This window comes from Ipomoea nil, unplaced genomic scaffold (genome assembly GCF_001879475.1).
Source record: "Ipomoea nil cultivar Tokyo-kokei standard unplaced genomic scaffold, Asagao_1.1 scaffold0302, whole genome shotgun sequence".
In the NCBI taxonomy this organism is placed as follows: domain Eukaryota; kingdom Viridiplantae; phylum Streptophyta; class Magnoliopsida; order Solanales; family Convolvulaceae; genus Ipomoea; species Ipomoea nil.
This window is the reverse complement of record NW_017616730.1, coordinates 3,277,862-3,300,479: the sequence shown is the minus strand read 5'-3', so window position 1 is coordinate 3,300,479 and position 22,618 is coordinate 3,277,862. Positions and strand designations below refer to the sequence as shown.

General features: G+C 34.5%; 2 protein-coding genes and 1 long non-coding RNA gene across 3 annotated transcripts; 2 read left to right on the top strand and 1 right to left on the bottom strand.

Moving 5' to 3' along the window:
* Positions 1-420: 420 nt before the first annotated feature.
* On the bottom strand, positions 421-1,748 carry LOC109163254. Its single transcript, XR_002051235.1, has 4 exons — positions 1,390-1,748; positions 1,152-1,223; positions 735-890; positions 421-481 (listed from the first exon to the last, which is right to left on the bottom strand). It is a non-coding gene; the product is annotated as an uncharacterized LOC109163254 (long non-coding RNA).
* Positions 1,749-7,666: 5,918 nt separating this feature from the next.
* On the top strand, positions 7,667-11,174 carry LOC109163220 (pentatricopeptide repeat-containing protein At2g30100, chloroplastic). The gene is made up of 2 exons (XM_019311987.1): positions 7,667-9,080; positions 10,107-11,174. Exons 1-2 carry the CDS (start codon positions 8,337-8,339, stop codon positions 10,878-10,880), a joined length of 1,518 nt encoding a protein of 505 aa, XP_019167532.1. The 5' UTR covers positions 7,667-8,336; the 3' UTR covers positions 10,881-11,174.
* A 6,899-nt stretch (positions 11,175-18,073) lies between these two features.
* LOC109163191 (ethylene-overproduction protein 1-like) lies at positions 18,074-22,282 on the top strand. Its single transcript, XM_019311952.1, has 4 exons — positions 18,074-20,436; positions 20,528-20,819; positions 20,898-21,207; positions 21,645-22,282. The coding sequence occupies exons 1-4, from the start codon at positions 18,287-18,289 to the stop codon at positions 21,911-21,913; spliced, it is 3,021 nt and encodes a 1,006-aa protein (XP_019167497.1). The 5' UTR covers positions 18,074-18,286; the 3' UTR covers positions 21,914-22,282.
* Positions 22,283-22,618: the final 336 nt, after the last annotated feature.

The following is a 22,618-nucleotide window of genomic DNA, read 5'->3' as shown; positions in this document are numbered from 1 at the left end:
CCTGATTGTATGGATTGGGTTGATTATCCCCTTTCTTTATTTGTAATGTTTTGTCTTCAGGGTCTTAGTTAAATGATTTTCATCTACGTAAGTGTCAATCCACTTTTAGGAGTGTCAAAGTAAGTTGCTGCTCGTAGATTATTCATAAACCGCTCCATGTTACCTTGTGGGGCGACTAAAAATTGGACCATAAAAAAATAAATTTCTCTGATTTCGTACGTTGGCTTGTTAATTAATATTTTTAAATGTTATTTTTATTGTAAATATTGTAACTCATTTTTATATTAAATATATATATATAGCACATTTTAAAAAATATATATTATACATTATTATTAATTGTATTATATATAATATAATATAAATTAATACTTGTGTATAAAAAAAAGTAATACAAAAAGCTAAGATTATAATTAAAATATTTGTGTCTTGCTGAGAGAACAATTGTTCCAGCAACACCACGATCATCAACCAAATGAGCCTGACATCAAAATAAAAATAGAAAATGTGAACTTAGATGGCTAGAAAAGGAATAAGAATAGCAAAAAAGTTAAAACAATGAAAATTAGCAAAATTGGAATGAACACGAGAAAGGCAGACAAAAGAAAACTAACTTGATGCAGAATCTACAATAGGAAACTATCATAACATAAACTTTGAAGGATAATTTACACGAGTACACTTAGATGCAACCAGACAAGACAAATAGTAGGTATTATTTCAAAGATATGAACCTTGTAAATGTCCGCAAGGGATTTAGGCTCCATCACATCAATATCACGAGCATGGTAAAATAACCCTCAATTAGTTTATTGTTGCCAATAATAAACTGCAATCCTTTTAAATCTTCATTCACTACACATATATTTATCAAGCTCAAACGTTTTACGCTGTAACAAGTATATCAACATCAACATTTAGAAATTATAAATTAGCAAAATGAACATGTCTAATTCTTTTTTTTTTTTTAACATAACATGTACAATTCTCTATTAAAGAGAATTTGACAGATATGAAACTATGTTTGTCTAAAATAATAGATCACTTTTATTGATTGAGATCAATAAATTGAATTTGACATTTCAAAATTAAGTATAGCATCACCCATGTTGGCATTTCAAACATACTCAACTTACTAATTAAGTACTTACATGGTGAGCAAGGATGTAGCAAAGTTGCTTCTTCCGTAAAAGATCATCACATGACATGAAAATTTTCACATACTGCAAGTATTAATGAGAATGTCAAATCCAAATCATATGTACTTGTGTTAGTGATTGAGCAACAACTTTCAAGATTTAAAATTTAATAGAAGCACTTTCAACTTCTTATGTAATTTATATATATTCATAGTATATACAAACATAAAGTTAATTCCAAAGTGCATACCACCAATTTGTCAAGGCGTAATGCAATAAAAAATGCACTTTTCATATTGCTTAAATCGTTTATATATTCGATACACAATCAAAAACTAACATGTTATCTAGTTTAGCATGGTAGCTGTAACACAACACAAGGCAAAAGTATCATCAAGAGGTACTTATTGTATATCAGAAAATATAAATAGATAATCAAGATGTGCTCAATAGATAAGAACAAAATAAAATAAAAGCATCTTAAAAATATGATATCAATATTGTTTTATCAATAAATATTGTCAGATACAGGATGACCCCATTCACATATCTTACAAATAAACTTACTTTAATAAACTTAGAAGGTATAAGCATGTCCTCTTATAATATCCAGTGTCCGAACTTCTGTCCAGTTCGCTATGAAGATCGTCGACCAAAGTAAACTAAACCAAATAACAATGTACCCAAAGTAGACCGAGCAGGCTCTGATACCATGTTATAAACCCAAAGTGAACCGAACAGGCTCTGATACCATGTTATAAACCCAAAGTGACGATGCACAATGATCAATCAATCATTCATTCATAAACATCTTGAAGGGCTATGGTTTTTCCTGAAAAGAAAGACGAAAGGGCGAATTTCAAGTCTGTCAAAGTGAAGAAGAGAAAGAGAGCGGAAGTAGGAGAAGGGATGGGGGTCGACTACAATACTGGATGTCGATAGAAACGCCTAAGATGACGACCTGAAGAAGGCTTACAGAAAGCTGGCCATGTGGCACCCCAATAAGAACCCTAAGAACAAGAAGGAAGTTGAAGCCAAGTTCAAACAGATCTCGAAGCTTATGATGTATTCTCTCTCTCCCTTTATCTATATTTGTGTATCTATAACCTATTTGTGTGTTTGTGTAGTTCAGCGTTTTAAGAATTTCCAAAAGTTCTTTGTTGATTCAAGTAATTCAACATCACTGGTATTAGGACTCACTAGTAGTTGCACCCGTGGGCCGGCCATGTTATTATGATGAAATATATAAAAGATTGTTATATTGAAGATATATTAGCAATAAGGTTATGGACGTAATAAATAGACAAAATATACTTTATTGGGGTTCCATAAAAAAAACAGTTACAAATTATTAAAGATTTCTTTATAAACTACATTTTGAGTCTTGTTTAAAAGACCTCTAGATTCCCCACAAATTAAGACCTTAAGACCGTTAAGATTACTCACCCTAGAAACTGTTACATATAATTGGTCATGATTAACAACTGGTTTTTTTCAGTAATAAACCAAAATGTGAAAGTGTTTGACCTTGACTTTTGTTGATTGTCATTGCATATGACAACATGAGTGGAAACTGCTTTCTTTGAAATTTAAATGGAAGACTTGGGTCTGGAGGAGTCAAAGATAGCCTTGGTATCAACACCTTTGTACCTGCGTTGTTGCCCCATAGGATTTGTGCCTCAATAACATGATTTCCCAACTGTGTTACTATTAACCTTGTACCATTGCACAATCCCAATGAGTGATCTATATTTCTCGACAGCATAACTGGAGCTCCAACTTTCAAAGTTAAACAGTGGTTTGGTACCCCTGAGCATCTCAAACTATTTAAAAATTTGTTGTGTGGACCTCAGATTGCATATCAACATTTGTCTCCGACTTCCAAACAGAATCATAACTCAAATATGTTATGGATGCGGCATGATTCATATCGTTCATGTATTCATTGACCTCGTCGACAATATCTAATGTTGGAGCTAGAATAGCTCTACTCTCGAGTTGTCTTTCATCCATGTTTCCAGAACGGTATTCTGGGAATGTGCTGTCAACAATTTGTCTAATGGGATCGCCCCCATTTTCCAATACAAAAGAAGACGGTATCATTATATTGCAATCAACACCATTATCTTCACCAAGTTTTCCATCACCTAAATCTGCAATCCACTTGGCAAAACTATCTAACTTCTTAACATCTTCTTCATCACTAACACCTCGCAATCTTAAATTCTTCGTTAAACGAAAAACTTCACAATTATTCCACAAGTAAGATGAATTAATACTGGCTTGTACTATATCCTGTCGAGTACCTTTTGGAATAACGGTTAGAATTTGTCTAAAGTCTCTCCCCCCCCCCCCCCCCCAGAACAATTATTTTCCCTGCAAAGGTCATCGTTGAGCTCCTTGAATTTCTGAAATGCATTAAATCTCTCATTGTTCGGTCCAGTACTTCAAAACAATGTCTGTGCATCATAGGAGCTTCATCCCAAATTATTAGTTTGGATTTGATTATCAATTCAGCCAGTGGACTGCCTTGATTAATGTTGCAAGTGGAATCTTCGTTAACAGAAATTGGTACAGCAAACCTGGAGTGTGCAGTCCTTCAACCAGGTAAAAGTAATGAATCTATACCGCTTGATGCTACATTTAATACGACTTCACCTTTGGACCTTAAAGCCGTTGAAAGTGTCTTCCACAAAAAAGTTTTCCCTGTTCCACCATAACCATAAACGAAATACATGTCACCTTTCTCCGTTTCGACGTCTGCAATCACCTTATTGTAGATGACTAACTGTTCATCAGTTAGTTTCTCAAGCAAAGAATTATGTTCATGCATTAGAGCTTCCTTATCATATGACAAACAGATCATTGTTTTCATCTGGCATTGGCATAGGCGGATAATCAGCTAGATATTTGTTCCAAGCATTCAACAATTTATCCATTTCAAGCAACGCATAATTCTTTTTTTGAGATTCATTGAGAATTAAATTTACAAAATGAGAAAAAAAACATCCTTTAAGATATTATATATATATATATATATATATATATATATATATATATATATATATATATATATATATATATATAATTATTACCTGAAGTTGAGATGTTTCTTCTAGAAATAAATTCAGCATCATCTGATAAGTAATGCCAAACTAGCTCCCACACATTTTCTGACTTAGACATTGAATTGGAGGTCAAAAGTGTAACAAATAATTTCCTTAACGAATGTGCTGAAGACCAAACTGCTGCCTCATTGATTGCATCGACATACTCTTTATCATCTTCAATTAAGTCCCGTGCATAACATGCATCTCTAAATGAATTGTATTGGACACCATCAATTTTTTTAATCAATTTTTTTAATATCATCAAATGAAGTTGGTCCACGAACTATGCTAAGTGAACATCTAAGATAAAAGATTTCACCACTATTTGGGGGCACATAAAAGATTCGACCAATTGCCCAATTCCTTTGCCTAGGCTGTCATTCTCTTTTATCATTCTTCCAAACAAATTTAGTTGGCATCTGTAAATAAGTCAACTGTCTCCCTTCTGCGTATTTTTTTATTAGCCTCAAACCATACAGTAAACATGCTTTGAGCTACTGTTGGTCGAGCTACTGTTCTCTTTTATTTTATTTATTTATTTATTAAATTAAATTATACATTTTTATATTATTATGGAGTCGAAATGTTGATTTTTTTACCTTTTATTTTTAAAATTCAATCGAGATGTTGATTAATTATATATTACTCTCTGAATTAAAATTTTATTCTTTAAATTTCAAGTACCGATAAGAATATATAATCTTATCTTACTTTACTTAGCATTATACTTTTAAATTTTTCATCATACACCTTAAAGTAATCTTATTCTTATTATATTGTATTGTCATACAATGATACATAACTACAACCTAATACACCCTACAAAACTAAACATTATAGATTGTTTTTAAAAACAAGTTATCACTTACCACATGTCAATTATGGTGTGTCATTTAAGAATAATCAAATAGGCTTACCAACTTTCAAAAAAAAAAAAATAGGCTTACCAACTAAGCAAGCAAATGATTACCAATAAAGTAATCATGCGGATTCGCCTAATCATGATTGATTATGAAGCATAAGCCACAAAATTTAGATAAATATTTAATGTAATATGCTCATTATTATTCTTTTTAATACAAATTATTTAATCGATCTTACTGCTTAACTCAAGTATAGAACGAGAACCGTAGCTTATCAATGATTTCACTTTAAAACATTTTGAAAAGTTTTGTTCGGGTACTCCAAAGGAAAATACAAATCCTTTATATAATAAAGCTATATGGTTTGGGAAATAATTAATGTTATAATTAATGCCACAACATCCTTTATTATAAAAAAAAAAAAACACAACATTTAAAAAATAAAATAGCTATATATTATATAATCATATAAAAAATATACTTTTGAAAAATAAAATAGCTATATATTATATAATCATATAAAAAATGTGTTCAATTAGAGTTTAAATTTACACATACAAAATTTGAAATTTGCTTTCCAAATGTAATTATCTTAGTTATTATTTGTATTGTGAAAATTATAATATAGATGAAATACAATTAAGAATAAATCAATGTAATTATGTAAATTATCTCTATAAGTTTATTTGAATATGCACATAATTAGAGATTATATTAACCATACAAAATTATAATTATAATTATAATTTTAATTTTAATTGTAATTTTGTATTCTATAAAAATAATAAATACTTGACCAATGAAAGCTTAAAAATATTATTATGTTAAATAATTTAAAATATTTTTGGTTTTCTATTTTTTATTTATATTTATAATAGCATAACTTTTTTCCGTGCATCGCGCAGGTGAATTACTAGTACAATCAAAAGACAAGAAGAAGAAACAAATGAACCAATTAACTACATTTTAACCCTCTGAGTCATAGTGTTAGAGGTGTCTAATAAAATGAGATTCTTTATGTTCTTCGACAATTGATCTAATACAACTTCCAACAAATCAATATTATGTCCGTACTCACAAAAAAAATCAACACATTTACAGGGCATTTTGTTGAAAAGAGGGAATTAAGGGAAAAATAAATTGTAATTCCCTGAGAAAAGAATAAAGTGAAAAAAAAAAATTACATTGTTTGGTACGAAGAAATAGAATGATGAGGAATTGAGAGGGAAGAAGTGAATAAATACTAACATGCCCTTATATAATATTAATATAATAATAATAATAATGAGGGTAAAATGGTAATTTACAACGAAATTACAATTCCACAACGCATGGAATTGCAATTCCCTCCAACCAAACTATAGAATTACAATTTCATATATAGAATTTGATAGGAATAGAATTACAATTCTATCCTACCAAACATCCCATCAACATTCAAGGATCTTTTTGTTAGATTCTCTCGAAGTCTTAAAACTCACACATAAAATTGTTAGTAAGTCCAATTCTTATTATAAAGTCAACGATCCACCTCTTGACATTAAGGATGATAATTTCAAAAATTTTAAACTTACAGTGGGTCGGATTGCATATACGTTTATATACAAAACCTGCATAAAAATCAATCTGACCTACCATGTGTATATAGCAAAATAATTATTAATATGTAGCTAATTTTAATTTTGTTTTAATTGTCATTAACATTTTACTATTTTTAGTTCTAAACTAATAATTTTTTTTTTTTAAAGTAACACTTTAGTTATTGCGGAGTATATTTGAATATTATGTTTTAGTATAGCTAGTGAAATTTATTATGTGTAAATAATTTAAATATTATTATTAGTTTTTAAAAATTTTTAATAAAATTATAAGCGATGGGTATCTGTATTCAGTGGAACTTATGTGAGTTTTGAAAAAGTCCATCCACTGTGAGGTCAATGACGGAAGTGGGTAGATAAAATATAAGGTGCGTCAAGTGGTGAATGTACTCATTTTCAATCCATTGTCATTCCCTACTTTATGTGATGATTGTTAGACCTTTGCTATAACATTTACTAAATATTTTTGGTTAATTATTTATTTCTTAATGTTTCTCGTTGAGTTAATGTCTATAAAGTCGCATTCAATATAATACAAATTAATTTAAGAAATGACTGGCAAAAGTAAATGAGAAATGTTAAATAGATATCTAAAAAAAAATGTACACCATAATATTTATACGATTAAAGATTAAGAGTGTGAATAATGGATACGATGACGTGTGTCTTTTATAGCTTAATTAGGTTTGGAGTTCAATCCAATCTATGAAGAAGTGCTTGAAACAGAACTAACTTCGATATGTGATTATTAGTCAACTAATTGAGAATACTTGTAATTAGACAAAATAAATAAATAAATAAAAAGGCAAATGACTAACCCACTCACAAAAAATAAAATATTACTCCGTAAAATAGAAAAAAGATTTTTATAAGAAACCGCCCGACAGTATATCCATTAGAAAATAGAAAGTGTATAAAAACAGAAAGTGACGTATAAACATTCGTAAACCAATTAAAAAACAGTGAAATTTCTTGAACTGTGATTCCCCAATCCCCATCTTCATCGCCGATTCATCTCCGCCATTGATCTTTCCACCACACAGCAATGGCGTGATTCATGTTTAGCGCCAAAACCTGACAAGCGGTGGAATCCCTTATCCTACCCACCAGGGCTACCCAAGTCATTTCACATCCTTTGATTCCTCAATTGTAGCAAACTAAAACGATCGAAGAACCGTCAACAACTTATCGCTGCAACACTGCGGCTATGGTGTTTGGTGTGTAGTCTTTCCTTCGTCTTGATATGGTTTTGTGAATAAATTGGAAATTCCCAAAATCTTGAGTTACTGAGAATGCTTTGTAGTTTATGGTATATCTTTCCTTCAACTTTATTCAAAGAAAATCTCTTCCTTATAGGGAGTTCTCTACAATAGTTTGCGAAATCATCGTTTTTGAGAAGACAAGGTTTTTGTCAATCTGCAGAAGCGGAAAGGTTGGAATCTTGTTTACTGGATTGGATTTTTCTCGAATTAATTGTTTCCAGTGTTTCTGGCTTGTTTGTGGATACAAAAGTTTGAAATTTTATGAATTTCTGCCAAAGAAGGGAATTTTCTGGCAGAAAACCTGTCTCCTTTATCTTTATTCTGGGAATTTTGAGCTATAGAGCCCTAGAAATCTCTGGCAAGAATGGCCACCATCAATGAAATTGCTTCTCTTGCGTATCTAGGATTGACTCAAGCTCGTTCCTCAAGAGGCTCTGGTTTTGTCAATTCTCCCAAATGTCAGAAATTGAGAGTTCATGCATGTTTCAGGGTTTCGGCTTGCATGTCGGGTCAAAGCCCTAGTTTTGCGGTTCCTCGAAAGGGGAAATTTCGGGAATTCAGGCTTTTCAATTCGGTTGAACTAGATAGCTTCGTGACCAGTGATGACGAGGAAGAAATGGGGGAAGGGTTTTTCGAGGCGATTGAGGAACTGGAACGGATGACGAGGGAGCCCTCCGATGTGCTCGAGGAAATGAACGAGAAATTATCTGCCAGAGAGCTGCAATTGGTTCTGGTGTACTTTGCTCAGGAAGGGAGGGATTCATGGTGTGCATTGGAGGTGTTTGAGTGGCTTAGGAAGGAGAATAGAGTCGACGAGGAAACGATGGAGCTCATGGTTTCGATAATGTGTGGGTGGGTTAAGAAGTTGATCGAGTCGAAGAGTGAGAGCGGGGACGTGGTTGACCTTCTGGTGGACATGGATTGTGTAGGGTTAAAACCGAGCTTTAGTATGATTGAGAAGGTGGTTTCTTTGTACTGGGAGGCCGGTGAGAAGGAGGGAGCTGTGGCGTTTGTGAAGGAGGTGCTTAAGAGGCAGATTGCTTACTCTGTGGGTGATTCTGAAGGGCACAAGGGTGGTCCAACAGGCTTTCTTGCTTGGAAGATGATGGTAAGATCGATCTATGCCTTCTTTTAGCATTCGGTTTCTTTTTATGGTTGCCTTATATTTTGTGGTCCAATTGCTGTTTTACTGTATGTAGAGAGTGTATCTTCGTGTAATTTGAATTGCATAGAACTGTATTATGGTCCAAGTGTCTGACAAAATTCTTAAAAGTTGTTTTGCCACAAAGGTAGTCTTCACAAACTTCATCGGTTTGGACACTTCTCTTTCAATTGAATTGAAAATTATATAGCCCTTATGTTTGCTTCCATTAGTTTTGGATTTTCTGTCGAGCAATCTATAAAATATTTTAAGATTTCCTTTTAAAACAAAAATTATTCTTGACTCCGAAATCTGATCTCTGACTGTACTGTGATCAGTATCAACCCAGAAATTTAGCAGTTTGTATTGCTCCAATTCTTGGAACCCTGTTATTCGCACCATGGGAATATGCCAGTCAATTTTGACGTCTAGTTGTCTAGGTGAAGTGAAATATGCTCATAATGTTCTACATCGTGAAAACTATGTTATGTTCAGATACTTGGCAAGATAGGATTAATAATGTCAACGTTTTAGTAAATTATTTGTACTCGACATGATTAAATCTGTCTTTGGGTGATGAGGGAAACTCGCAGCCACTACCTGAGGGTGTGTACTGGGTAAACCTCGCTTTGTGTCCCTAGCCGGCAAAGGACCACAAGGAGATAAACCAGTCTAGGTTGTCCATAGCTGACTTGCTCAAACCAAGTAGGTCAATAGGCCGCTCCCACTAAGAGTCGAACTTGGAATCTTGTGGTTACCAAGCCAACAACCTAACTTTGTTGGGGTTCCCCCATCTGTCTTTATGATTCAAGATCAGATAATTGGATCCATGGTTCTGCCTCGTTATGCATAGTTTAAAATCAGAAGTGTTTCTTTTATTTTCACTCTCTGGGGTTTGCAAATCTATGATACTACCCATTGTTTCTTTAATTTTGGTTGCTTTTAATTTTTGAATTTAATGTTCTTCCTAACGGTGATAAATGCTTCTGTCAGGAGGAAGGGAATTACCGAGAGGCAGTGAAATTAGTGGTTAACATGAGAGATTGTGGATTGAAGCCAGAGGTATACAGCTATTTAATTGCAATGACCGCTGTGGTAAAAGAGCTAAATGAATTCGGAAAAGCTCTACGGAAGCTAAAGAGTTTCACAAAAGCCGGTCTAGTTGCTGAGCTGGATGTCGAAAGTGTTACTTCCATAGAGAAATACCAGGCGGATCTTCTGGCAGATGGGGTGCGCTTGTCCAATTGGGCAATTCAAGAGGGCGGTCCATCCCTCTACGGGGTGGTTCACGAGAGGCTTCTTGCAATGTACATATGCTCGGGCCATGGAGTCGAGGCCGAGAGACACTTGTGGCAAATGAAGCTTATTGGTAAAGAAGTTAACCGAGACCTTTACGACATTGTATTAGCTATATGCGCCTCCCAAAAGGAAGCGGGCGCCATAGGAAGACTACTCACCAGAATGGAGACATCGAGTTCTCTTCAGAAGAAAAAAACTCTGTCGTGGCTGATGAGAGGCTACATCAAAGGCGGGCATTTCGAGAATGCTGCAGAAACACTAACGAAAATGCTCGACTTGGGTCTGCACCCGCAGTTTCTGGACAGAGCGGCTGTCCTTCAGGGACTAAGACGAAGCATCCAACAGTCGGGAGGGCTTGAGACTTATCTCAACCTCTGCAAACGCCTCTCAGACGCAGAATTGATTGGCCCATGCCTCGTTTATCTGTATATAAAGAAACACAGGCTTTGGATAATGAAAATGCTTTGAGTAACACAGGAGAAGAAAGAAGGTGTGGATTCTGAAGCCTCATTATTTGTTCACCAGAATGTGTTGTATAATATTGTACAGTTTCAGATGGCTTGAGAACAGCCTGCTGATAGGTTGAGGACTGGGCTCTGTGACTTTCTTGAGAGTTTCTGAACACTGTTAAGTTTCTGGTTCTCAAGTCATCATGCCCATACCATATATAGTCTGTAAAAATAATCAATAAAAATCTCAATGGTGTAAAAGAACATATTTATATAATTATTACGGAGTATATCCATGCTCTAGCTATTTTTTATAGAGTAGAGGAGGCTCAAATCAAAACATATGCTCACCTGCTAGTTATTCAAGGAATTTGAAATCATTCATGTTGCTCCTCTTTTGATTTAATTAATGAGGAAGTTAAGAGACTCCGCTAATGGTTTTTGTAATGTTAGTTTTATATTTGTTAAACGGTCCACAAATAGAGCAGTCCATTTACTAGTTAAAAAACTATATACTCTATCATTTTTTTGAGTAGTACAATCTAATATATAAATAGTATTTGTTCAACTTAATAATGTCAACATTTTTGGGACCTTCCATTTAAAATAGTAACAGATGTCATCATACCACAAGGTACTTGGTGACTTGGGTGTTAATATACTTTGATCTGGTTTGAATTAATGTGATCTTGTTATTTATTTTTTTTAAAAAAACTCCTTTATATTTTATACTCCATATATGTAATATAATAAATTGTCTCAAATAAGTGTTTCTAAAACTAAAAAATCAAGAATATTTGATTATATTGACTAATTAAAAAAAAAAAAAAAAAAAAGTGACTTGTAACCAAAATGTCTTTCAACTATTATTAATTTTTTTTTTTTTGACAAAAAGATAAAAAATATAGAAATATAAAATCTCAAATAGAAGTCAATTATAGGTTAACCTTAAAAAATAATGTAAATATTTGAGAAACTGAAAATAGAGTAATTTACAAGTGGCATGACTCACTTGCTTTGCTTGCATCTGATTTGGTTCATTGAACTGAGGAAAGGCATGGCACGTGGCTTACACGTTTCGGTGCAATGTGGAACGCTTAAGTCAAATGATGTTCTGTTTACAACATTTGCTAATGCCCTGTATCATAATATAATTGTTTGCATAATTTAGTCACAAATCTAAAGTGAAAGTAAGATTAAGTAGGTCGTGTTCTAGCATTCAAAAAAAAAAAAAAAAAAAAAAAAAAGGTCGTGTTCTACTTTCGACTCTCAGTAATAGCAGTATATTGATTTTTTATTTTTTTATTTTAGTTTGAATCGATCAATTATAGACAATTTATGTTTATTTATCATTTTATAATTTTTTTGTTGGTTAGAGTTGATAGAGTAAATTATTTTGGGTCGGGCAACTATGACTGAGAATTTTATTATAGGTGAAATAATATGGCTGGGAGGTTAAATAAATGTCCGAACACATGAGATCAGAAAAATTAATAGATTTGATTAGTGTGACCGAGAAAGTAATTAAAGATCGATCACGTTAGATCGGGAAGCTCCAAATAGAGTGTAGGTTGGGAGCCAAAAGTCCATGGCCCCTTCTAGGTGCAATAAATGTCCTATATATAGAGGGGAAGAGGGAACACATGCCGGATGCTCAACATGTCTTCCACGTGTCCTTAGAGTTTTGACACCTAATGGGATGCTTGGAGACCGAGAGGTCTACTAATCAACGAGACCGAAGGTCTATTAATAAATAAGACAAGGAGGTCTATTAGTACATGAGATCAAGAAGTAGGTTGTGCTCGGTAAGTGCAGTAGTGCACTATGGTTGGGAAGTGTATTATGGTCGGGTAGTGCATTATGATCGAGAAATGCATTGTGGTCAGGAAATACACTATTGAGGTCGGAAAATGCACTAGTGAGCTCTTTAGGCCAAGTGGATTGCCCTATAACCCTATCAAGTTTTACCATAACGTATAGTTAGGTAGTGACTATAAGCTTACTCATAAATCAAAGATTAAGTAAGTGCGTGGTTAAAGACAACCCAACCAAATTGGTTGGGCAGTTGGATGTCTATTGATAGTCTTGGTTGAATCGATTAGCTATAGACCTATATATAATTTAGGTTGATTTAATTTATTGTGATCCTTTACTAATTAAAATAATAATATATCAAATTTACTCAAAATGCACATTTAAATAACAACTGTGGATCCAAGAATGAGCTGGTGGCGTGGTGTGTAAAAATTATGGATGGACCGACTAACATTATTATTGTTGTTGTCGACAAAAACTGCCTGTAATCTGTGGGTGTGCGCTAATTATGTTTTAGCAAAGTCAAATGTAGGATGGAGTTTCTGAATCTTTCACGATTCCCTTCCAGCATATATAGAGGGGGTGGATTTGTATTTTGCAGTTTACTTTATGTCAATTTTCAATGCTCAAATTACTCCCTTCATCAAGTCTTTCACAGCTGCAGCATGTTAAAATGTTACTTTTTTTCCCCACTTTGTTTATTTTTTTAAAATGTCAAATTTATTAAATAGTGTACTTATATTTTCGAACTGAAAAAAAAAAAAATTAAAATAATGAGATTCTCTAGGGGTTGCATTCAGTTAACCAAACCGATTTAACCAAAATTTTTTTAACTAAAATTTTAAATCCTTAAATTATAAATAAAAATTAACATTACTAATTACATTAACGCATATAGTAATAAATCTATAATAAAATATACAAAAACAATACAATAACAATACTACAAATATAAAAGCACAAATTTAAAAAGTGTAAGTATAAATAATAATTAACCAAAGAATATATATATATATATATATATATATATATATATATATATATATATATATATATATATATATATATATATATATGTGTGTGTGTGTGTGTGTGTGTGTGTGTGTGTGTGTGTGGGGGGCGGGGGGGGGGGGAGGGGGGTTAACCGATCAGTTAATTCAGTTAATCGGTATTTTCGAACCAAATTAACCGTTAACGAAATTCTATAAAACCTTTGACTATTAATTGAACCGAAGTATTTTTAATTTGGTTAAAAAAAATGATTAATCGGAATTTTTCAATTCGGTCGATTAGCCAAATTTTTACCAAAATTTGCACACCCCTAAGATTCTCTAAATAGCCATTATATGTCCATCAACGAACAAGACAATCATGGCTATCCAATTCTGAAAACGAAGGTAACCTATTAGCTATTTGTCAATGAAAACATAGAATTATATCCTCTAACTGAAAATATAGAGTCATACGCTTAATCAAGGAAAGGTTTAGCCCATAAGAATCAATCCTCCAATAATTAGCTTCGAGAGGCACAAGAGCTGGCCGGCTAGCCCGTGCTGACTCAGTGAGAATTGTTACTTATAAAAATCAAACTAAAATTATCACCATAAAAAAAAAATTCATTTACCACTTGAACTATCCTTTGTGTTAAAAGTAAAATATATTACTACAAGGTTATACTAGAAAAATTGTTTCGCCTAAAAGTCTAAACAAAGTTTTTAAATTGTAAAATACACTATATATGACATGAGAAGAAATTATGGAGATATATCAGCACAAGGCCTTTGCCACTGACTCACTGCCACATCAAGTTGATTGGGAAAATAACATTTTTTTTTAATTTGAATTTTGAGCAAAATAATGTTTAATTTAAGTGTCATCTTATATAACAAACCATCATCAATAAATCATACACAAACATTATTTAACATTAAATGAAAATTTTATACATTATACTATAGCATAACTTATTAATAAGGGTGAGATTTACCCAATACACATCATCAGGTAGTGATTGTGGATTTTTCTCGTCATAAAAAGAACTTATTTATATATTTTATTATTTTATTTAGTATTAATATTAATTAAAAATAAATTCTTAAAGTAGAAATGTCTTTGCAAAATAAAATATTTAACCATAAAATGATTCTAATATTCTTATAATCTTTCCATGCATAATTATTGACTAAATATATCTTAAATATATTTCATGAATGATTATAAGAATTTTAGAACATTTTTTTAAAGACTAGCTTATATATTTTAAAATTTCTAAATATAATTGTAGTGATTCTTGAAATATATTTAGGATATATCTAGTTAAGAAAATATATAAGGCCGGAAAGACTATAAAAATATTGCAAGAATTTTAGAGTTCTAAGAATTTTATTTGGAAGAGATAGGGGTTTTCCATTAATAAGTTAATATTAAATAAAATAAGACAAACTTATGTGAGACCGTCCCACTGATTCTTATCCGGAGATGGATCCGGTCAAGATCAAATGCAATACTTATACTGAAAAATGTAATACTAATAAGAAATAAAATGTTTATTACTTATATCAGAAAATGTAATACTTTTGAAGAAAAATATAATATTTTTACATTTTGATTTAAAAGTATTATACTTATATTTTTCCTTATGTGAGCCCCGGTAAAAGTGACTACATCAATATATATATATATATATATAAAAGTATGGAGTAAAAGTTGGGAGTAGAAAATGAGAATACATATAGTATTTCCCTATTGTTATTTAGTAAATAAAATTTCGAAACACTCTATTCTAAGAAGAGAATTTTTTTTTTTTTAAGAAACTCCCCAGAGTTGCCTATTGACCTTCTTTGTTTGAGCCGGTCAATGGATAATCTAGATTGATTTTACCTCCTGATGGTCCTGTTACAAAGTTGGGTTTTTTACCCTGTGCACACCTTCAAAGTAGTGGTTGCATGTTTCTTTCATCTCTCAAAAAAGGGAGAAAAAAAATTATTGCCTCGAAATGAGTGATCCAATGAATAAAACATAATTTTTATATTAAAAATCCGACGAGTTTAATTCTTGTTAATAGTATAATTAAGGCGATACATAAACAAAACAGCCCTAACACGTGACAATAATTCCTGAAATTTGATCCTTTTCGTACCTGCACAAATTTTGGTATGCAATAAAAGTAACAGTAGTTCCAACACATATACAAAACTCTGGAGAAAAGTTTTGTTTTATATGTATGTATGTACTGAAATAATTAAACCAATTAATAAATAACAAAGAGTGGTCGGACGTGGAAGGAGTTGCCACCATAATAAACATCCTATATATCCTTTTAATTCAATTAAGAAAAATAAGAAAAAAAAAAAAAGAAGAATATTATATTATTGTTTTTCTTAGATCTAATTGTTGTTGTCTGAGCTTGCAATTATCTTGGTCTTAAGGGTCCCTGTCCCTTACCTGTTCACAATTATTTATGATAAAACATTTTCTCACGTCTAACCTTCAACAGCTGGTCTGATCTGATCTGATCTATCTGAGTATGCAAAACCCTGTTTTTATATCACCTGAAAAAAAAAATTAATAATAATAATATGTCTTTCTTAGTGTCTGCAGCCACTGTTTAACAGGTGAAGATTCATTGTATGTATGTCTGTCTTGTGAATTTGGTGAACCAAATTTTGGTTATTCCCAACCATTGGTCTGGTTTTAATTTGGAAATTTTAATGTTGTGGTTTTGGTTTGCTTCCAACATTTGATATCCAATTCTGAACTGAACCACTGCTGCATACAGTGATTCAATTACGTATTTCTTTTTGTTGATATTGTTGGGGTTGTCCGACTTGATTTCTTTAGTTTGGTGTAGTTTTAATACAATAAATTAAACTCTATATATGATATATCGGTGGATCAAATATTTATTCTGAGTGGATGAAGTACATAATTCTTCACCGTATCAAGGCCCACATATTTTGGAAACCCTACTGAAAGTTAGAGATTCAACCGTACCACTTCTTTTTGCTGACATTATTAGTGTTGTCTGACCTGATTTCTTTAGTTTAATGTAGGTTTGTTTTAATTATTTATTGTATACAAAAATATTTTATTTAGCGTGTTGCCTTTAGATACCCTTATGTTTATATTCAAGATTACTTATAGATGTTGCGCTTGGGGCCACAACTGCGAAAACTTTTATTAGTTTGTTTTGGATATATTCCCCTCTCCATTAAGTTTATCCCAAAAAAATTGTTTTGTTTAATGTGTTTCATTATGATTAGCTATTAAAAAAAAATACACACACAACACACATCTATCGATTAATGATTGAATGATTGATCAGCTCGCTAATTAGGATTTCTGTATGACAAAGATGTGTAATGGTACTCTAGAGTTCCATTAATCTTAACATTATTTAGTCTTTATATTAATGTAGTGATACTCCGTTAAACAAGTAAGTTATTGCTTTATTTCTTAGCTGTATTGAGTATGATTGAGTTGATTATATTTTATGCACATTTATCAAAGAATAAAGACAAAACTATTCACATTGAAATCTACTTATAAGACATCATCAAATTATCTACTATAGTGCTATGATTGCATTGTTTTTTCACACTTGTAGACAAATTGACGAAGAAATTGAAAAGATACTCCACTAGAGAATTTCAATTATCATACACAAAGAAAAAGTTCAAGTTGCTTCAATATTTTATCCACCTCACCCTTTTCTCCAATCCCTTGCTAACACAAACCTCCCAAAAAAAAATATCATATGATTAAAAGAAAAATATAATTTGGAATCCATTTTTTAAAACTATAATTTGTGGTAAATAGAGTTTTTTTTTGGTAGTGATAAATACTGGTGCTAATAATATTACATTGAGTAGGTGAAATATGATTTTTGTACTAAAATATCACGAGTTCGATTCTTGCCAACACTCTTTCAATCAAGCTTGTTGCACATGGCCTTTTGATTTACCAACTTGAATTGTTTGATCATGTTGAAATGGAAGTTTGGGAAACAAATTTTTTCCTTAATTAGTTGGCCCCAATTAATTTTTTAAAAAATTTATTTAAAGGAGGGGAAGATCATCCAAGATCATTAGCTGATCCTCATAGTGTTTGTAGCGCCAAGGAGGCCGATCTCGTCTTCGCGCATTGTCCATGTTATATTTGATATTATTAATATTGAACCGTTAAAAATCCGTGATAAATATAATATTCTTTATATTTATTATAATTACCTTTAAATTGATTGGATCAGTTAGACAGTACAAGATTTATATAATAAAAATATATATATGTATGTACAAGCAGGAATAATATTTTATTTATTAAAAAAAAACCATAATTATAATCACACACGCAGCATGATAAGAGTGATACGACAGCTTGGCATTATTATTCGACACAAAATATTACAAACAACGGTGGATTAGATCCACCCTCCACATATTGTTTTACCCTATTTTTTAATTTTATTTTTGTTTTCTCATTTGCATCATCTCCAAGAAAAAAAAATGAAATGAAATGAAAAAGATTCACCATTGTTGGGTTCAGTGGATGAGTCCATAGGGCTTCATCATCACCACCTTCTCCACCCAAATCTCGTGTCCTTATTGGTATATGCAAGGCGGAGTTGGAATCATTGATGAGAGTTTTTCAGTGGAGTTTTCAGATTCATTCATGTCTACTTCAGGGCCGGAGAATGAAGTCAAACAAGCAGACAGCGTTTCAAAATCGAGATTTGTGAATCTGTTTCGTCAGTACTCTGTTCATCAAATCTCCAGTAGTATGCGGAGTTTCAAGCTGAAAGACCGGTGCAAGACGATCCAAGTCCACGCCTTTAATCCGTCCGACACCTCCACGAGCGGCGGCGGCGGCGCCGCCGCCGGTGCCGCCAAGGTGTACCGGCATCATCATCATCAGGGTCACCCGACGATTAACTCCATCCTGTCGGACTCGCTAGAGATCGTGTCGTTATCCGCGGCGGAGACGCTGCTCCCGTATGGGCTGCCCACTACTGCCTCGCTTGAGCCGCCCATTGACCCGTTTCTCAAGCCCGTTGATTTCGTCGAATCCCTAGCGGAGCTCTACCGCCGGGTGGAGAAAAGCCCGGATTTTGGGAAGGCTTGGGTGTATTTGGAGCAGTTCTCGGTGCTGTGTAATCTGGGTGATCCGAAATTGCTCCGGCGGTGCCTCCAATCCGCCCGTCAACACGCCGTTGACGTGCATTCCAAGGTTGTTTTATCGGCCTGGTTGAGATACGAGAGAAGAGAAGACGAGATGGTCGGAAAATCATCTCTAGATTGCATTGGAAGAATCATTGAATGCCCCAAATCCGCTTTGATTCACGGGTATGATCCGGATTCGGTGTTTACCCATTGCAATTGTTATCAATCACCAAATCAGTCCCATGATCTAAGCAGAATCTCAGATGGTAATATTTTCCATAGCCCAGAAGAAGAGGAAGGGGAAGTAAGTTTCTGCATTGGCAATGAAGTGATTACCTGTCTCAGAGGTAAAATTGCTGCTCTCTCAGTTCCTTTGAAATCTATGTTGTATGGTAATTTCATGGAGGCTAAGAATGAAAGAATTGATTTCACCTTTATTGGGATATCTCTGGAAGGAATGAAAGCTGTGGAAATGTTTAGTAGGATAGGAAGATTAGATACTTGTTCACCCACTATAGTTCTAGAGATGCTTTCTTTTGCGAATAGATTCTGTTGTGAAGAAATGAAATCTTCTTGTGATAGTTATTTAGCTTCATTGGTGTCCGATATCGATGAGGCGTTGGTTCTTATCGATTACGCTTTGGAGGAGCGAGCAAAGCTCCTCGCAGCTTCTTGCTTGCAGGTGATACTCCGAGAGCTCCCGGGATACTTGTACAATTCGAAAGTTTTGAATATCTTTTGTAGCGCTGAGGCTAAGGAGAGATTGGGGATGGTGGGGCATGCTTCGTTTCTGTTGTATTATTTCCTTAGCCAGGTTGCTATGGAGGATAATATGGCATCGAAGATAACGGTTATGTTGTTGGAGAGATTGAGAGAATGTGCGAGCGAGAGGTGGCAAAAGGCCATCGCGTTCCATCAGTTAGGTTGCGTGTTGTTCGAGAGGAAGGATTATAAAGAAGCTCAATTTTGCTTTGAGGCGGCAGTCGAAGTTGGGCATGGCTATTCGGCTGTGGGTATTGCACGGACTAAGTACAAACAAGGGCAACGGTTTTCGTCTTACGAGATAATTGACGGTATGATCTCGACGTGTAAAGCCATGGGGTGGATGTATCAAGAGCGTTCTTTGTACAATCTTGGCAAACAAAAGATTTCGGATTTGGACGATGCCACTAGATTGGATCCCACGCTTTCTTTTCCGTATAAATACCGAGCTGTGGCAATGGTGGAAGAAAATCAGATCGAGGCTGCCATCTCGGAGATAAATAGAATTGTCGGGTTTAAGGTCTCCCTCGACTGCCTTGAACTGCGGGCTTGGTGCTTTATTGTTATCGAGGATTACAAATCTGCCATCAGAGATATTCGGGCATTGTTAACATTGGAGCCAAATTATATGATGTTTTCCGGGAAAATGAGAGCCGACCACTTGCTCGAACTCCTCGGTCTTCACGTTCAACAATGGAGCCCCGCTGATTGCTGGATGCAGCTTTATGACCGATGGTCTTCCGTTGATGATATTGGTTCGTTGTCCGTAATACATCAGATGTTACTAAATGATCCCGGGAAAAGTGTCTTACGATTTCGCCAATCTTTACTTCTATTAAGGTAAAATCATTAATCATTAATAAATGTTTATTGTTGATATCACTGATGCTAACTATTAATTGCCAATAACATACCGACACGAAATTTGTAGGTTGAACTGTCAAAAAGCTGCAATGCGCAGCTTGAGATTGGCTCTTAATCATTCGAGCTCGAAGTGCGAAAGACTAGTGTATGAAGGATGGATTTTATATGACACGGGGCACCGTAAAGAAGCGCTTTCTAAGGCCGAGGAGTCTATATCTCTCCAGAGATCATTCGAGGCCTTCTTTCTTAAAGCATATGCTCTAGCAGATACGACTTTGGATTCCGAATCTTCGTCGTATGTGATCCAACTGTTGGAGGAGGCCCTCAGATGCCCGTCGGATGGTCTTCGTAAGGGACAAGTACGTCCATTCCAACATTCCCTCGTTTTGATGTGGGTCCCAGTTGCGTTTTTCATGTTTCGTATGTTTGTTTGGCAGGCACTTAATAATCTCGGGAGTATATATGTGGATTGCGGGAAGCTGGATCTTGCAGCGGACTGTTACGTCAGTGCCCTCGAAATCAAGCATACGAGAGCTCATCAAGGTTTAGCACGCGTTTATTATCTCAAGAACGATAGGAAAGCTGCTTATGATGAAATGACAAAGCTTATAGAGAAGGCGCAAAACAAGGCTTCGGCTTATGAGAAACGATCAGAATATTGCGATCGGGAAATGGCAAATAGTGATCTCAGCATGGCAACACAATTGGATCCTTTGAGGACTTACCCGTACAGATACAGAGCCGCAGGTAGTATCTATTTCCCTTACTTTTGCCTAGGTATTAGGAAGTCGGACCGTATAATAGTAGAACAAAGTAACATTTATTGAAAAATGTCATTTTTAAAAAAAATTTCGAAGTGCACTAGGGTATAAGCAAGTTTCAACGCTGACCTGAAGGTCGCAATATTGGCTTTCGGGCTGCCAAAAGTGAAACGATGTGGGAAAAAAGCATTGCTTTTGCCTCGTTACACTCTTTCCCGTTCTTTTCTTGTTAAGAGTCCCACATTGATAAAAATAAGAGAGAACATATGGGTTTATAAGGCCATGGGTTAGACTAGCTAATTGGTTGGATTCAATGTGGTTTGGCCCCAGTTGAGTGATCCTAGCCCAATCTCTGTTTATAACATTCGTTACTTATTTTTCCCTTTTCGGTTCGGTTCTAATATTTGCAATGCCATGCATCAGTGCTTATGGATGACCAAAGAGAAACCGAAGCGGTAGAGGAGCTTACAAGAGCGGTATCCTTCAAACCCGACCTGCAAATGCTCAATCTCCGAGCTGCATTCCACGAGTCCATGAGCGATTTCACCTCGGCTCTCCAAGATTGCGAAGCAGCACTCTGCTTGGATCCCAGCCATAAAGACACCCTAGATCTCTACCACCGCACACGAAACAAAGCCACCACCCAGCATAAAGTTTGCGCTTCTTTCTACAATGCAGCCGGTCTGGGATGATCGCTTCGGTTCAGGGGCGAAAAAGGATCCACTCGGGATTTACCCTCGACTTGACTCTTCGGAAATTGGCTTGTCGTTTGATCATTCAGTTGCAAGGTTGGTGATAACTTATATTACAATGAAGGTGTATCTGTTCGGGTGCGAAGAAAATGGAGTGTGTACATATCTGTTGCAGCATTACATGATTGCTTAGGATCATCCTGACAATGGGGGTAATGTAGTTGATCCAAAAAAGCATTTCACGGCAAACAAACATCACACATGAAAAATGTTGTCACGGTAAACAATCAATTTTGTGGATTGTCTCATTGTAAACATCATTGATCCTTTCAAACAGATAATCAAGAAGTGCTCAAATTTTCTGCTCTACATTTTTCTTGAAAGTTTCATTCATGTTCCACAAGACTTTATTATTGTTTGCTGAAGAAGTTTAGTACTGTGCCCGGGGGCGCCTAACGCCTAGAGCTCCTTCTAGGTGGTCGAGTAATTCGAGTATATCATTCCCACTTTTTCCACTCCCCAACTCGGTGCCTAGGGCATCTAGTCGGCCAGCTAACTAAAAGCTGCCTAGGGTTGAAATCGCCTCGGTCCCGGGGCGGGTGCCCGCCTGATCCGATTTTTACAACACTACTTATAGTTGACCAGTTCAAACCAAGAAGGTCAATACACAACTCTTGTTGGGAGTCAGACTTGTAACCTTGTGAT

Bases quoted from the DNA above. Each gene is read 5' to 3' on its own strand.
- LOC109163191 (XM_019311952.1), top strand. From the start codon at position 18,287: ATGCAAGGCGGAGTTGGAATCATTGATGAGAGTTTTTCAGTGGAGTTT. The intron at 20,437-20,527 runs GTAAAATCATTA...CGAAATTTGTAG, and splicing joins CAATCTTTACTTCTATTAAG to GTTGAACTGTCAAAAAGCTG. The intron at 21,208-21,644 runs GTAGTATCTATT...GCCATGCATCAG, and splicing joins GTACAGATACAGAGCCGCAG to TGCTTATGGATGACCAAAGA.
- LOC109163220 (XM_019311987.1), top strand. From the start codon at position 8,337: ATGGCCACCATCAATGAAATTGCTTCTCTTGCGTATCTAGGATTGACT. The intron at 9,081-10,106 runs GTAAGATCGATC...TGCTTCTGTCAG, and splicing joins TTCTTGCTTGGAAGATGATG to GAGGAAGGGAATTACCGAGA.